This window comes from Ananas comosus, linkage group 4 (assembly GCF_001540865.1).
Source record: "Ananas comosus cultivar F153 linkage group 4, ASM154086v1, whole genome shotgun sequence".
NCBI lineage: Eukaryota > Viridiplantae > Streptophyta > Magnoliopsida > Poales > Bromeliaceae > Ananas > Ananas comosus.
In genome coordinates, this window is record NC_033624.1 from 13,261,574 (window position 1) to 13,277,875 (window position 16,302).

At 37.9% G+C, this 16,302-nt stretch overlaps 2 protein-coding genes across 4 annotated transcripts; both read left to right on the plus strand.

Annotated features, from left to right (window-relative positions):
• On the plus strand, positions 1,616–4,121 carry LOC109709437 (flocculation protein FLO11-like). Its single transcript, XM_020231683.1, has 5 exons — positions 1,616–2,073; positions 2,146–2,227; positions 2,528–2,651; positions 2,781–3,437; positions 3,551–4,121. Exons 1-5 carry the CDS (start codon positions 1,893–1,895, stop codon positions 3,971–3,973), a joined length of 1,467 nt encoding a protein of 488 aa, XP_020087272.1. The 5' UTR covers positions 1,616–1,892; the 3' UTR covers positions 3,974–4,121.
• On the plus strand, positions 4,817–16,021 carry LOC109709427 (ribosome biogenesis protein bms1-like). 3 transcript variants are annotated; one of them, XM_020231668.1, is made up of 19 exons: positions 4,817–4,865; positions 5,426–5,609; positions 6,129–6,275; positions 6,380–6,470; positions 6,592–6,710; positions 7,033–7,223; positions 8,089–8,299; positions 8,973–9,213; positions 9,941–10,359; positions 10,941–11,007; positions 11,157–11,359; positions 11,573–11,919; positions 12,484–12,580; positions 12,677–12,895; positions 13,074–13,313; positions 14,103–14,312; positions 14,569–14,838; positions 15,208–15,411; positions 15,554–16,021. In XM_020231668.1, exons 2-19 carry the CDS (start codon positions 5,469–5,471, stop codon positions 15,716–15,718), a joined length of 3,582 nt encoding a protein of 1,193 aa, XP_020087257.1. In that variant the 5' UTR covers positions 4,817–4,865; positions 5,426–5,468; the 3' UTR covers positions 15,719–16,021. The 3 variants fall into 3 exon arrangements, with proteins under 3 accessions (XP_020087257.1, XP_020087258.1, XP_020087259.1); XM_020231669.1 differs by having other exon boundaries at positions 4,831–4,865; positions 5,432–5,609; XM_020231670.1 differs by lacking the exons at positions 4,817–4,865; positions 5,426–5,609; positions 6,380–6,470 and having other exon boundaries at positions 6,150–6,275.

The following is a 16,302-nucleotide window of genomic DNA, read 5'->3' on the forward strand; positions in this document are numbered from 1 at the left end:
CCTAATCTTCGACATACACGTGGCAATCATCAGAAAGTCAAACAGGGAGTGCACCGACGGTGGAGAGCTTCATGGATCGATCATGCGTCCTTTACAAACTAAACACCTGTGGATTAATTAGCACATGCGAGAGAACGTACGCTCCATAATAATTGGGAAGAAACTTAGCGACCCCAACTGTATATATTTTCACATTTTGTGTGTTGCTCTCCATTTATTAGCTTTTGTATTTTTTATTACATTTTTCCATTAAATTTTTCACTTCATAAATCATAACACTCTGGTATACAGTATTACCCATTTAAGTCAATTTAATGACTGCGTCTAGCACACTTAACAAAAAAATTCGATGATTGATATTCAAAATTTTAAGTTCGAAAACTAGTTGTATCATTTTTCTTGCTGTGTAACCTGTGTTCATTTGGAATCCTAATTAGCATATGTTTTGGCAATGTAACTTACCATCATTATGTTTGATTTTATGTAATGATAACTTAAGCCTATCATTAATTAAAGCTGTCCAAAATACCCGGTTTACCATACCAGATCTGGACGCGAATCGGACCTGATAAAAACTGGATAGTATACGAGTAAAAAAAATTATTCATTAAAGTGTTGGATATGGGTCCGGATACATTATATCCATACCTAACTTGGACCCAACCCGAACACGATCTTTTAATAGGTAGGGTCTGGAACAATTTTCAAATCCATATCCAAAACTGGACTTGAATCTGGACTCAGTGAAATACCTTACAGTAAATAAAGAAATTGAAGTTGAGGGATCAATTTCTGTAGAACTTATACATGAAGAGTCTCTGTATATTTTCATCCTAGTGAAAATCTTAGTCGCTCTGTTTATTTATTTATTTTATTTTACTCATTCTTTTTAATTTTTATACCGTTTGAAACTTTCTTTTGAGTGAATTTTATTGGACTAGATGCAACTAATTAAAACGCGAGTTTTTTATAGTGAGAGATTTATGGTTTGTCCATAAACTGTGTTTAATAAAGTTTATAAAAAATATATGCATACGAGTATCCGTACGCGATTTAGACCCGACTCGTATTCGATCCATACTCGATCTTAAGCGGATAGTATACGAGCAGTCATTATCCAGACTGATTCAAATAGATCCAATAGGTATATTATTAACTTAAGTATCTAGATCTGAATCAAATCGGAAGTTAAAAGGATAAAGTATATTTTTTTCATTTTTTAGGATACAGATATAACATATCAACTATCCTTCCGTCCACAAACACCTTTATCATTAATTGGTATCTATATATTGTGGCATAATATATGGGTGCGCAAAAGAAATGACTATTTTTTAAGGAAAGAAAAAAAAAAAACCCCTTCAATGTCGCCTTGACCACTAAATTGTATAGAAGGCACCCCACCTCAACCAACGCAAAAAATAAAATAAAATAAAATAAAATGAAATCCCAAACTAAACTAAAATAAAAATAATAGAGGCTTCAATTTGTTTATTATTAATTACTAAGGAAAATAAAAGCATCACAAGGAATATATGGGTCAATATATGACCCAGCACGTCATAAGCCAAGTTTCATGTGAATCGTGCAAACCTTGAACTTTTTTCTGTGAAAAAATATTTGGCTACTATCAGTGTATCTAATAGAGCACCTTGAAATTCTCGCCTTTTAACATTTTCCTCCCCCCAGAATCAGTTGGATAGTAACGGTTAAAGCACGTTAGCTCCTCCTCCTCACAACAAACCTCTTTAGATCTCCATTTTTCACTCCTCAACTTCTCTTTTGTTTTTTTCTTTTTTTCGTTTTTTTTCGTAGCAGCAACAATATAAGCGAGATCGTCTCTCGGGCGAAATCGATCCTCCGATCTGATTCCATTAAAGAAAGAAAAAGAAATGAATCGGTTGCGGCGGGATTCGCCAGTGCCCGTCCGCGGGCGGAAACCGGCGGTGGCGGCGGCGCAGCTGCTGCTCCGGCAGGGCAAGCCCAAGGACGAGAGCCTCGATCTGTTCTCTGCGATCCGGCGGAGCGAATCACCGACGATCTCCTCCCCCGCCGCCGCTGCCGCCGTCGCCGGTAACCGGAAATAAATTTCCCCCTCCCCCATTGATTTTTTTTTTTAGGGATTTTTTTTTTTTGATTTTATAGAGGAGGGAGTGTTGGGGAGAAGCAGTGGAGTGGATGATGATGATCTGTTCTATGCGGACGTTGCAAAGACCGATTACGATTGGTAATCAATAAACCACTTTAATTTTCTTTTCTTTTTTTTCCCTTTTTAATTCTTAATGTTACATTTTCTCTCTTATTTTTTGGTTTAAAAATTAGCTACACGGAATATTTTAAATTAACATCAATTTTGGTTATATTTCAATACCAAATCAATTTTGAACCAAGTTTCTCCCATATAAAATGAAATGGATGAACCAAAGAGGAGTAATGTTCTGAATTAATTTTTTCTCTATTTTTTTTTACAAAAAGAATTATTTAACAAATTACTCAATTTTACTTTCAATTTTTTTACATCAAACAGGCTACTTACTCCCCCTGGGACTCCTCTCTTTTCCTCATGCAATGGCGTTGAACACCAACCATCTTCAGCTTCTGCAAAAAGCACTTCAAGAGTTAGATCAGGTTCCGCTACAAAGCCTTCGAGGGTATACTAGCTTCTTCTTTTTTTATATTAAGTAGTAGTTAAACATTTGACAATAAAAACTATACAAATAACGAAAGTTAAAAAAATTTTGTTGTGTTTTCTGTATTTGTTTCTGAGTACATTTTTGCAGTTATCTGTATCTCATCCGCCGGAGATCGACACCACCACAAGGTCAGGCAGAACTAGTTCTGCTGCGAGCTCGTCGGCCTCCAGCAACTGCACTTCCTCCTCTACTCTTTCCACCACCAAATCATCACTCCTTAGCAGGAGCTCCGCTTCCGTTGTGTCGAAACTGTCTCCGACGCCGCACCAAACCGCAACGCGCCCCGACAGTGCTCCTATGTCCACCCGTTTGCCGAGCCCGGCCCGAAGCCGGCACAAACCATCGCTGCCATCCACTCCGATCGCGCGACCTCGTGCCCTTTCGACTGCGTCGAGCCCTCGCTCGATTGCTCCCGCATCTCGGCCGAATCCCCGCCAATCAACCCCGACACGCCGCGCCCCGGCACGTTCGGCGTCTGTGGCACGTGCAGTGGTGCAGCCCGACGCTACGGCGAAGATTAAGACGAAGCCGACGGAGCGACCGCAGTCGACCGGCAAGCAACGGTCGGTAACTCCGGCGAGCTCCAACCGGAACAGGAATCAAGAGAATTCGACGAAGAAGGCCAGCCCTATTGAAACCAAGAGGCCACTGGCTTCTAATACCGCAGTTCGCATATCGGCTAAGCCGTCTTCGCCCGCAGAGAACAACGGATTCGGAAGGAACATCTCCAAGATTCGGCATACGGTGAGTTAGTTCTCAATTTCTTTTCGTTCGCAACTGCTCGTCACGCATTTCATTTGCATTCGTGATGGACAGCTGAGACTGAGCCTTCGGTTCGCAATTCATTGATTGTTTAGGATATCCGACAAGGCGCGGGAGGCATTCGCGGAGCCTCCCTCTACCCTCACAGCATTCGTTCGACCGCCGCGAAAAGCCACAAACCGGCTCTTCGTACTACTACTACCGACGACAACGGATCGTCGGATCGAGCAGCTTCCGAATGCGGATCGTCGATAAACGGAACGATCGCTGGTGAGTGTGCTAAGACCGAGGCATCGGAGAGTGGCGATTCCACGACCTCGACAAAGCCCCAGGAACGGAAGTTCGCGGCGGCGAGAGCAAGCGAGCTGGACCTCTACGGGAGCACGCGATACGACATGATGCTTCTGAAAGAGGATGCTCGGAACCTGAATTGGCTGCGAAGCGTCGACGATGTTTCAGCAGAGAGCCCGACATTCCACCGGTTCGAGCCGCTGCCGGAGCCTTTCGGGCTCGTGTGAGCCCCTGCCGCCGCCGTTGTGCGCCGATTCTTGTAATTTGCTGTTTAAACGGATGAATGTTGTTTGATTCTAAAATACTATTACCCTGAAATGCCCTTTCACAATATTTTTAGTAAGCATAAGTTATTCTGCATTGAATAAACCATTTTTAGACACTCTTTTTTTTAAAAAAATAAATAAATTGTTGAAACTTTTGTTGTAATTCTTCTTCTTGGATACGATAAAAAAAAAAAAAAAAATCCTGCTATCCAAAAAAATGTAGTTAGCCTTAATCGTAGCGTTGATCCCCAGCTTTAAACTGATGCTTTTAAGCTTTTGTTGTTCGGTTTACTAAAAAAACATACTTAGTTTTGATTTAAATTCTAAAAGTGGTTAAAACTGAATCAATGGAATAAACTCTGTGCATATGGACACGAATAATATACAAGTCCTCTTAGCACTTAATATTTAAAATAAATATAATTTGATTTATAATATCTAAATAAGACGTTTTAAAATTTATCATCTATACGCCGAATAGTTTTAAAATATTAATAGCACAGAAAATAACAAAGATAAAAAAAAAAAAAAAAAAAAAAAAAAAAAAAACTCGTCGCCGACTTTATACGCACGCACTGGTTATCCCAAACCAAGCACGCACCCGTTATCCCAAACCGCCCTGATTTTAAGCTCGTCAATAGCAAATTTGCGATACGCGCCGGTTAAAAGATTAACGGGTTAACGAAGTAGCGGGTTAACTAACTTACGGGTTAACGGGTTAACGGGTTAACTCATCGCCTACGAGGGTTTTTCTGGAACTTAGCAACGATGGTTTCCTAAACCTCGAACTCCTCTTTGTCTTCTCGGCTTCTTACCCAATTCGGTCTCGTCCTCTCCACGAAGACGCCGACAAGTAAGTGCTTCTTCGCTCATCTCTCTCGCACACGTCGTGGTTTTTGGTTGAAATGTTGGATTCGAGCGGAGGCGTGTGATTAGGAATAGTTTTATTGCGATTCTTGAAAAACGTATGGTGATTTTGTGATTGTTGTGGGTATTTTGGGCGAAGAATTTTATGTTTCTGAGACGGATTTTAGGAACTCGAGCGAGTTAAATTTATTAGCTTGATTAGAACACGTAAATTACTTTGATAGAATTCGTAAACGATATGTTCGCTTTGGTGTGATTTATATTGCAGTATTTCGACACGAGAAATTAGTTGTATTTTTTTGTTCTAATGTTAGAATAATTATTTGGCTTGAATTTGTTGTTTTTAGTTACCGCACAGTTTGAGTTCTGAAGTACCCATGTTATTGTTCTATTACAACGTAAGTGTTTTTTCTTTTTCTTTTCCCTGAAGTAATAAAATTAATATAATAAAATTAAATTTATGTTGTGTCAAATGTAATCTAATTGGTGGAGTAAATCCAGCTACATCCTGATTTTATTAATTTTAATGTGTTAAATGTGTGAAAGGTGCAGGATTTCTTGAATAAGGAGCAACAATCGGTAGTGCGAGATGGTGGCGGCTTCCGCCAATAACGATCAGTCCCACAAGTCCCACCGCATTCATAAAGCGGGTGCTTCTGCGAAGAAGAAGAAGGGCAAGAGCAAGGAGAGTGGAAGTGCTTCTGCGAGCGAAAAGAAGCATAATCCAAAGGTTTGGATATTATCCTTCCACGTCTTGTTTCCAATTGATTATTTGTTTGTTGTCCGTTTGTCACACCCTCTTTTCATTGTTGTGAAACTTGTAGATTCCTTCAAAGGTATTCTGTAGCTCTTCGTCGTGTTATGTGATGTTTATAATGACTTGAAATAGGCAATGCTGGAAAGAGAAATAAATTTCTAATTAACATGCTGATTCTGTGGTTATTTTTATTATTAAGTTTTAAAAGTATAATTCGGGATAACCTGACAGAAAAGAGGCAAGAAATAATGCAAGTTATATTGTTATGGAAATCAACAATCTCTTATATGGTTTTACGCTACACTCATGAGTTTGACATTTTTGACTTGCTTCATGTTATGATCCTTAGTGCCTTGCAAATATCATTATAGGTCCATTTGAAGCATGGGATGTAAATGAAGTACAGTTTTAAGATTGCAACATGTAAATTCATTTTGCTATATTGCTTCCAAGAATCTTATCTAAATCTGCAGCGATTTTCCTTCATGCTAGGCATTTGCTTTCAATTCCTCAGTAAAGGCCAAAAAATTGCAAGCCCGTTCAGCTGAGATTGAACAACGCAGGCTGCATGTGCCGATAAATGACCGGTCTACTGGGGAACCAGCTCCTCTCGTTGTTATAGTCCATGGTCCTCTGCAGGTATTCTGTAAAGTAAATGATATTATAAATAAATACAAGATACACGATATAATTAAGGCATAAGTTGAATGCTAAATTGTAATGTTTCTTTATGCCTTTTTTAGGTGGGAAAATCCTTGCTAATAAAATGTCTCATAAAACACTACACGAAACATAATTTATCTGAAGTTCGTGGTCCTATCACTGTTGTGTCAGGTATTTTAGAACTGGTAATATTATAATGTATATATTTCCTTATAAGGTGAGTTATTGTTAGTTAATGAAATTTTGGTATTTTTAGATAGATTCATGTCGCTTTCTCTATTTATGCTTCTAGGAAAACAACGGAGAGTGCAATTCCTGGAGTGCCCTAATGATATTAATGGTATGATAGATGCTGCAAAGATAGCTGATCTTGCATTGCTGCTAATTGATGGAAGCTACGGGTTTGAAATGGTGAGAATTGCAAGTAAATACACCTTTATATTTTGAGTCTACATACTTACCTCATAGGGGAGTGTTCGATGGAAAATGGATCTTTTTTGTCTATCCACACAGAGTATATCAGTCAGCTTATTTATGCAATGTGCTTGGATCATATTTAATGATATTATCCTTCTTCGGTTTGATAATTGGGAAATTGTTGGATGCGTACTTCAGATGTTCTTTTAGTCTGGAAAAAAGTAGCGGCACCATTAGTCCCGACACAGCCAAGTAATCTAGTCCCTGCATAGCTAGGTAGCTAAAAAACATTAATAATGCATCTTTTCTTTTCCAGGAAACTTTTGAGTTTCTCAACATTATGCAAGTTCATGGCTTCCCGGAGGTTATAGGAGTGCTTACACATCTTGACAAATTTAAGGATGTTAAGAAACTAAGGAAAACAAAGAAGCAGCTCAAGGAACGGTTTGGGGCTGAAATAAAGCAGGGGGCAAAACTTTTCTATTTATCTGGTCTCATTCATGGAAAGTAAGTAACCCTTTGTCTCTGACTTGTCTTGTTTTTTGATGAAATTCTTTTCTGCTATTATGGCAATCCAGCTCGTTGTTCGCGAGCCAGCTCGAAATGAGCTCGAGATCCAATCACTTGTTCAGTAAACGAGCAGAACACGAGCTGGGGTCAGCTTGCTTGTGTTTCGGCTCGATAACAACTCGAATACATATATTTTATATTTGTATAATTTTATATTTTATATTCATATATAAATAAATAATTATATATATAAAATATAGATTTTAATTATTTTATTTTTAGTCCAACCTAGATATAAAGCCCAAGTCAATTATAAAAAAGCCTATTTATATGTAAAGTTTCAATCATTAGATCAAAATCTAATGGGTAAAGATCTCATAAATTTATTTCCTATACATATCTTTTCTAATGGGTACAATCTCAGAAATTTATTTCCTATACAAAATCTAATGGGTAAGATCTCATAAATTTATTTCGTATACATATCCTTTCTAATTCTTTTAACTTGTTGTTCGTCGTGTTTGGCTCGTTAGTAAATGAGTGGAACACGAGCTAAATTTTTTGGCTCGATACTTTAATGAGCCAGCAAGTATTCAACTTGTTTGTGAAACAAGCCGAACACGAGCTGGCCCCAGCTCGTATTCGACTCATTTATGAAACAAGCTGAACACGAGCTGGCCCCAGCTCGTATTCGACTCATTTATGAAATGAGCTGAACAAGAGCCGGCCCCAACTCGCTTGTGTTTGACTCGTTGATAGCCCTAATTATGGACAAATTGGGCTATGTGCTTTGCTTAGTGTTTATTTTATTTTCTTACCAGATAGTTGTTCTTATACATTTTTGCTAATTGGCTTTATGCAGATATCCGAAACGTGAAATTCACAATCTTGCAAGGTTCATCTCAGATAGAAAAACCAGTCCTTTGTCATGGCGATTGTCTCATCCTTATTTACTAGTGGATCGCTTTGAAGATGTCACTCCGCCTGACAGAATGCACACTAATAATAAATGTGACAGAAACATTACATTATATGGTTACCTCCGAGGTTGCAATATGAAGAGAGGTACGAAGGTACATTTTCTATGTCTCTCTATCTTCCTTCTTTTTCTTCTGTACTTAGATGATTCTTGAGGATTGCGATGCAGTCCTGTAAGAAGTAGGTCTTAAATTTGGGAAGGTAAGTTTTAGATTGGACGCTTTGAGGCCATGGAAATGATATTTCTGATTCAAAGAGAAGGGGATAGGAGAGAGAAATTTGTTGAGAAAAGGCATCCTTGAGATAGGGAAAAGGAGGCTCACAACCAAAATGGCTCAACACTTTATTTCAGCAAAACATCCGAATCTCTAGTTTTCCCTAGCCCAATGCAAATACACCCTTTTTAAGTTTTGTGTCCTACCATTTTAAGACGACTTCTTAATTCTGATTCATCATATGGATAGCCTTTTTACTGAACTCAATTTTTTTGTGATTTGACTCTATCTTGGACTTTTGTAACTAACTAAAAGAACATGAATGAAGATCTTTACAAAATTTTTAGAAGCATATAGAAGCACATTAAAAGTCAGAAATAACTAACTTCGACTCGGATTAGGATGATAGAAAGTTGAGTTTATCATATATGTAGAGCATCTAAAGTTTCTTTCTTATTGAACAAACTTTTGAAAACTTAAAAAGGTTCTTATAAGTTGTTTATTGTCTTCTGCTCTATATAAGAAAGTATAAAACTGTGTCAATTTACTGCAGGTACATATCACTGGTGTTGGGGATTTTAGTTTGGCTGGGGTGACAAGTCTGGCTGACCCCTGCCCTTTGCCATCTGCTGCTAAAAAGAAGGGCCTGAGAGACAAAGAAAGGCTTTTCTATGCACCGATGTCTGGTCTTGGCGATCTACTTTACGACAAAGATGCTGTCTACATTAACATAAACGATCATCTTGTTCAGTTTTCAAAAGTTGATGATGAAAACAGTGCACCAGCAAAAAAAGGTAAGGTATTTTTATGAGTAGTTCTGGGGTACTAATAATATCCCTATTCAAATCAGTCCAAAAACTCTTTTGAGCACTTTCGAATGCAAATTTACTCTGTAGTTAGTAGTTACCTACTATGGCCTTCACTTTTGATAGTTTATCTATACCTGATGCATTTTGAATTAGATTTCATGTACATACACTGCCTGCAGGTATGTGAAATTGCAAGATTACCCCTGTGGAATTTGTATTTACGTCCATACCTTTTAAAGCCTTGCTTGTTTGCTTGTGTTTCCTTGTTGGGCGTATTCATAATTTTCATGTAAATACTATTGAGGGGATGAATGCAGATAAATACAGTTTCCAGGCGCAGTGATACAAATGCTGACTCTACAGGTGTATATGTGCAATTTGCATATTTGCAGGGGTATATATCAAAGAAACCCTTTAAAGTTTGGTTCGCTTTTTGATGATTTGTACACAAACAAAATCTCGAGTTCCTGATTACCTATTTATTTCGGCCAGCTGTTGGAATTTAGCTGCTTTATCCAATCTTACAGTAAACTTAGAATTTTATCTTTCACCATTCTACTTGAGAAAATCTGAAAATTTGGTGAAAAATATTGTTTTCTAATATAAACCCTACAAACTGCACAGCAGAAATTGAAAGTCTCTTCTAGTTGCTGGGTGACCGTCTTGTTATTTTTATTAATTCTTAGGTTTCTTATTGCTGAAATTCCTGCAGGAAAAGATCGCGATGTGGGTGTGGAACTTGTAAAAACACTTCAAAATACACAATACTCGATTGATGAAAAGTTGGAAAAGAGTTTCATTGAGCTTTTTAGTTGGAAACCGCTTGCTTCTATCAGCGATAACAGCAATGCCTACGGAACTCTTGATGGCAAAGAAGTTTCGGATAAAAATGAAGCTTTTGAGAGGGAGCTGAATAGAACAAGTGATTCTAGCGATTTCGATAATGATAGTAATGCTGAGGAGCTGAATGGAACAAGTGAATATAGTGATTCTCATGAAGATGGCAGTGATGCTGGTGAGGAGGACACGCATGAAGAAGATGTGCAGTTGCAGGAAGGAGCCGATTTTCAGAATGGAAGGAGGAGGAGAAGAGCTCCAACCCCTGACTCTAAAGAACACAACAATACCGAGGTAATAATTCCATACTACATTCTTTTTCTCCTTCTACGCGAGAGCTATAGTTTATTGCAACCAAAGAAAAACTTTGGCAGGTTATGTATTAGTGCTTTGTGTGAGTTTTTCGAATGATAATAGATTAATTTTGATTTGCCTCTATAATTCATTTCAAAATTAGATAGAGCCATTTTTTGTCACATTTGTTTCTCATATTTTCTCAAATAACACAAATAATTACTGAAGTAATAATAAATTCCTAAAAATTGGAAATATGACAAGGGCGGGCTAAGTCCAATTTATGATCAACCTTTGCTTATCTAGAACAAACTTGGAACTCCTTTCGGTCGATTGGGTCGGATCATTTCGCAAAATAAGTCTGATACTGATGTAACATCGCTTTTTTGAGTTTAAAGCTGGCAAGGTGACCAGCCTCCCCACTTAGAAAACTCAAGTAAGGAGAAATACCTTAAATGGTAACTTCACATCCTCTCTGATGTAATCAATGAGGAATGCGCTTTCTCATTTATTCTTAATATGGATGTTTTAGATGCTTCCTTCAAACCTAACATATGGTACTGTATTTTTCCTTCCTATAGGACTCTGAGGAAGATAACAGCAGCGATCAATTGTCTGTTGGTTCAGAATCTTCAGCTTTATCTTCAGGTGTTAAATCTAACTAAAATGTATTTATTTTGTATATTTTCCTTTTTCCTCTACTCTAAGGTCCAACACCCTTAAGTGTAATAGAGAATCACGCTAAATCCTTGTAGATTATATAGGAACTTATATACCCTTTCTTGTTGGCATTGAAGAGGATGATGCAGGCAATGCTTCAAAGTGGAAAGAATCATTGATTGTGAGAACATTGATGCGGCAGAATGGCAACTTGATGCAACTTGTCTATGGGCAATCTTTATCTAATTCAGCCGCTGCTTCACAGGAAGAACGTGAGAGTAGCGAGAGTGATGAAATTGAGGATGAAAATATCTTCATACCGAAAGGACAGAGGGAGAAGGTACTATTTATTGCCCCTTCGCTTATCTCTCTTTTTTTCTCTATATAGAAAATCTTTGTTGATCATTGTGTCTCTAGGTAGATATGCTTCTTTTTATGTCTTGTTTCATGGAAATTTTCATTGCAGTGAAACCCAACCAACCTTGCTAGAAGTAATGTACTTTTCTTATTTTCGTCATATTGTGTGGGATACCAATATTCTTTTTTTCTGCAGATGGCTGATGAGAAGTTTGATGACAATGATATTAATGCTGAAGACTGTTCAAAGTTCAAAACAAAATTGAGGGAGTGGTCAGATGAGAATCTTATTAGTAGTATCCGTGATCGTTTTGTAACTGGTGATTGGTCAAAAGCTGCTCAAAGAGGCAAGTTAGCAAATAATGATGGAGAAGACGATGAAAATATTTATGGTGATTTCGAAGATTTGGAGACTGGAGAAACATATGGGGGCGGGCAAGCAGATAATGCTGATGCAAATGCAAATAATGATGAGGACGATGGCCTAGAACGGGAAGAGAGAAGGCTTAAAAAGCTTGCTCTGAGAGCTAAATTTGATGCTCAATATCCTTTCTTTTTCTGTTCCAAACTTGCTAACTTGCTGTAATTTCTTCATGCCACTATCATTCCCTCTCATATCATATGTTATTAGATAATCTAGTAGCGATGTTTATACCTTTTGAGTTATTTATGATCGAACCCTGCAAAATTATCTGTTTAATATATATATATATATATATATATATATATATATACAGAAATGGACTTTTAATATATCCCTTTCGAAAATAATATCTTGCATATATGACCTTTCCCTAAACAGATGATTTTTGGGGGGTTTTTATATGCAGAAGTCCTTGTGGTGTATGTAAAAGATGAGATGCTATGCTTTTTTACTTTTGAGAGGGTATCTGTACATAGATGATATTGAGGTTGTTTATATGTAAATGACCCCTTATGCTATTGGTGTTCCTGTGTACCGTGTTAACCATAAGATTTTGTATAGTTAGTAACCCAAGCTTACCTGTGGAAAAAAATGATTTTGACTTCATCTTATGCTGTTCTGTAGTGTTCTGTTATTTGTTATTTATGGCAGTATATTCATTTGTTGACCTTGACTAGACCTACATATGATGAATCTTTGATGTCGGACGAGGATGAGGAGAAAGCAACAGACAATAAGTCTAACCGAGATAAGAACCCTGAGGGTGGATATTTCGACAAGGTATATACATTTTGCAAATAATCATTTTCTGTAATTATGTCCTGCAATTGAAAACTTGGGATTTCTTTATTTATTTTTATTTTTTGGATTTTGCAGCTGAAGGAGGAAATCGAACTCCGTAAGCAAATGAATATCGCGGAATTAAATGATCTTGATGAGGCTACTCGAATTGAGGTGGAAGGCTTTCAAACGGGGACTTATCTTAGACTAGAGGTTCATAATGTTCCTTTTGAGTTGGTTGAACATTTTGATCCACGCCACCCTATACTGGTGGGAGGCACTGGCCTTGGGGAGGAAGCTTTCGGGTACATGCAGGTTAGTTTTCTTTACTCTCTCTCTCTCTCTCTCTCTCTCTCTCTCTCTCTCTCTCTGTAGCGTGCGAGTATTCGCTTACTCACAATTTCCTTCCTAGTTTCCTTTTCGTTTCTTACAGTCTCCCTTATGCTTCATCCATCTTCATTACACTATCCTAATACAATATTATTCTTTGTAGGCTAATATAAAGCGCCATAGATGGCATAAGAAAGTGTTGAAGGCTAGAGATCCAATCACTGTCTCGATTGGTTGGAGGCGCTTCCAAACGATTCCGATATATGCCATCGAGGATCGGAATGGACGGCGGCGTATGCTTAAATATACTCCTGAGCATATGCATTGCTTTGCAATATTTTGGGGCCCTCTTGCTCCTCCTAAAAGTGGGGTACTCGCTGTACAGAATATGTCAAACAATCAGGTATATTTCCTTTTTGTTTCGTTAGTTATATTGATTTTTATTGAATTGGTTGCAACAAATAATTGTGTTTGCTTGATGTTTTAGTAAAATATTTCATGCTTTTGTTTCAGTCCTGCTGTATCTCACTTGTTGCTTACTGTGTGAACAAGTTAAAACAACCTTTCTTTATAAATATAATGTAGCAAAGGGCCATCCCCCAGTGTGTCAGGCTGCTTAAGTTGTATTTGTATCAGTGCTTCCTTGGTCAAAAGCAGCTTTAGTTTATCAAATTCCAAAATCAAAAGCACCTTTCTTCGTATTCTAGTTGATAGATCTCGCGGAGGATGTGCAAAAGTGCCGAGTCCTTAATACATTCTGCTTACAGAAGAACCTTTCAGTTGTACTCCGTAGTGTGCAGAGATCATTTGAGAAACTTGTGTGAGAATAAAAAAAAAGGTGCATGATCAGAGTTAAGTGCAAGCCTTTTCTAGGTTATTTTATTAAATTCCTACAGGAATTTCAACAGACGTTTTAACGCCAAAATTGAATGAGGGGATTTCTTGTTTGCGCTTTTCTAGGTACTTTGTTAAATTCCTGCGGGAATTTCAACAGATGCGTTAACACCAAAATTGAATGAGGGGGATTTCTTGCCATACTTTTCTGAGAGGAATTTCTTGGTCTTGCTCGCAGTATCTTCATTTTGCAAGTCTTCAATGAGCTCATTTGTGGTTTCTATGCTTATGAACTGAATGAGATGCCTATTATTTAGTAGGAACAAAATTGAATTGAAGAAAATTATTGTGTTTTCAGGCATCATTTCGAATCACTGCTACTGGCTGGACGCAAGAGTTAAACCATGCTGCTCCAATAATGAAAAAGATCAAACTCGTCGGCCATCCATGCAAGATCTTCAAAAAGACCGCATTAATTAAAGACATGTTCACATCGGATCTTGAAGTTGCTAAGTTTGAAGGTGCTGCTGTGGTAACTACTAGTAAAATCCGAGGGCAGGTTAAGAAGGTAATATATCTCAGCCTATTCATGTCGATTTTATTTCCTGCCATTGTTATAAGTTTTACATACTATGCATGAGTGAAAATTATAACTGAGATTAATATAGCAAAAATACTGGACTGTAAGATTGCCGTTATGTTTTTCAAGCTATTCCAATATATCCCGATCGCTGATCTTTGATGCCCTGAATTTTCATCTTTTCTCCTTTTTTCACACATTGAACCTGTTTTATTTATAGCTTATACTCATCCTTGATGAACAGGCGGCTAAGGCAGATTTAGGGAATAAGCTGAAGAAGAAGGGAGAAGTGTTAAAAGAAGGGATCGCGAGGTGCACATTCGAGGATAGAATTCTGATGAGCGATATTGTTTTCTTGCGCGCGTGGACTAAAGTCGACGTCCCCCGGTTTTATAATCCTGTGACGACATCTCTCCAGCCTCGCGATCAAGCCTGGGAAGGAATGAGAACAGTTTCTGAGCTACGGCAAGAATACAATATCCCGATTCCGTACAACAAAGATTCGGCTTACAAGGTTTTGGAATATATTACCTTCCTCACTCAAAGACATTTTGTGCATGTTCTGGCCTTGGTTTTTGAATAGCTTTCTATTCTAGAAAGTAGAATCTTCTAGAAGCTCTAGAATGTAGAATCTTCTAGAAGCTGCTCATGTGTTGACAAGGAAATTTGGAGCTTTTGCTCCGGTGGAAAGCTAAACGGAGCTTTGGGATCCTAGAAGCAGAAGTTCTTATATGAAGTTTCTGCTTTTCTTTGAAAGACTCTTTAAGTGAAAATAAAATTTGTAGATAAAGCTCAAGCCGGCCAAAAAAGGCCCATTCTTGTAATCTATTTCATAACACGATGATATACTTTCGTATCCTAATTTCTCTCGCTTGCTTTGCAGCCTATTGAGAGGAAGCCCCGTAAGTTCAACCCGCAAGTGATCCCCCAGAAACTACAAGCTGCCCTCCCATTTGCATCGAAGCCGAAGGACAGGCCTAGCAGGAAGCGGCCGCTTTTAGAAAGCCGACGGGCGGTTGTTATGGAACCTCACGAACGGAAGCTTCTTACCTTCGTTCAGCATCTTCAATTGATCAAACATGACAAGGTGATCTCTCTCCATTGCAAAATTACTTAAAATGTATTTGAGATTCTAATATTTCCACGATTATAATCTATAAAACTTTTTACCCTTATTTTGTCAGAGTTTCAGTACTCTTTTCGCAAGAGCTAACATTGAAATTTCGCAGATGAGGAAGAAAAAACTCAAGGAAGAGAAGAAGAAGAAAGCATACGAAGCCGACAAGGTGAAGAACGAGCAGCTATCTAAGAAGCGACGGAGAGAAGAACGGCGGGAGAGATACCGGGTGGAAGATAAACAGAAGAGGCGAGTGCGAAGGAAAATCGAGGCTTAACCATACTTCGACTAAATCTAGATTATTGCCTCCGACGCTCATTCGGGAGTGTGTTTATCAGATGATTTTTCCTCGGCATTAGTTGATTATCATCTTTACATGTGCGATATCGGAAAGTTTTGTAATTGTAGCTCTTATTTCCAGTGCTAATTTTAGTAAACTGGCATTAATCTTAAGGAAGAGTGAAAGTAAGATTTGCACATAATCTTATTGAGTTGAACTTGCTTGCTTGAAGATGAAGCCTGATTTTAGTTTTGCGCCAAAAGGCGAAAAAAGTAATAAATATTTGTCTGTTGGAGGAGATTTTCCAAAGTATTCATATGATTGCAATTTTTTTTTTTTTTTTCAAATGGCGATTCAATTAAATTTCTAAAATTTAATTTGAGGACCATATCTGGTACCAATCTCTGATCTGTTCCTGATACGGATTGGAAAGGATTTGCCATTAAATGCTTCGCTGAATCTGGGTTTTTTGGTCCCCCAAGCCTCCGTATTTGTGTCAGCTGGTCAAACCACTTTTATTTTTTTGCTATTTATTTATTTATTTATTTGAAGTTGTCTAATTTTACAAAGTTGTGCGTGGG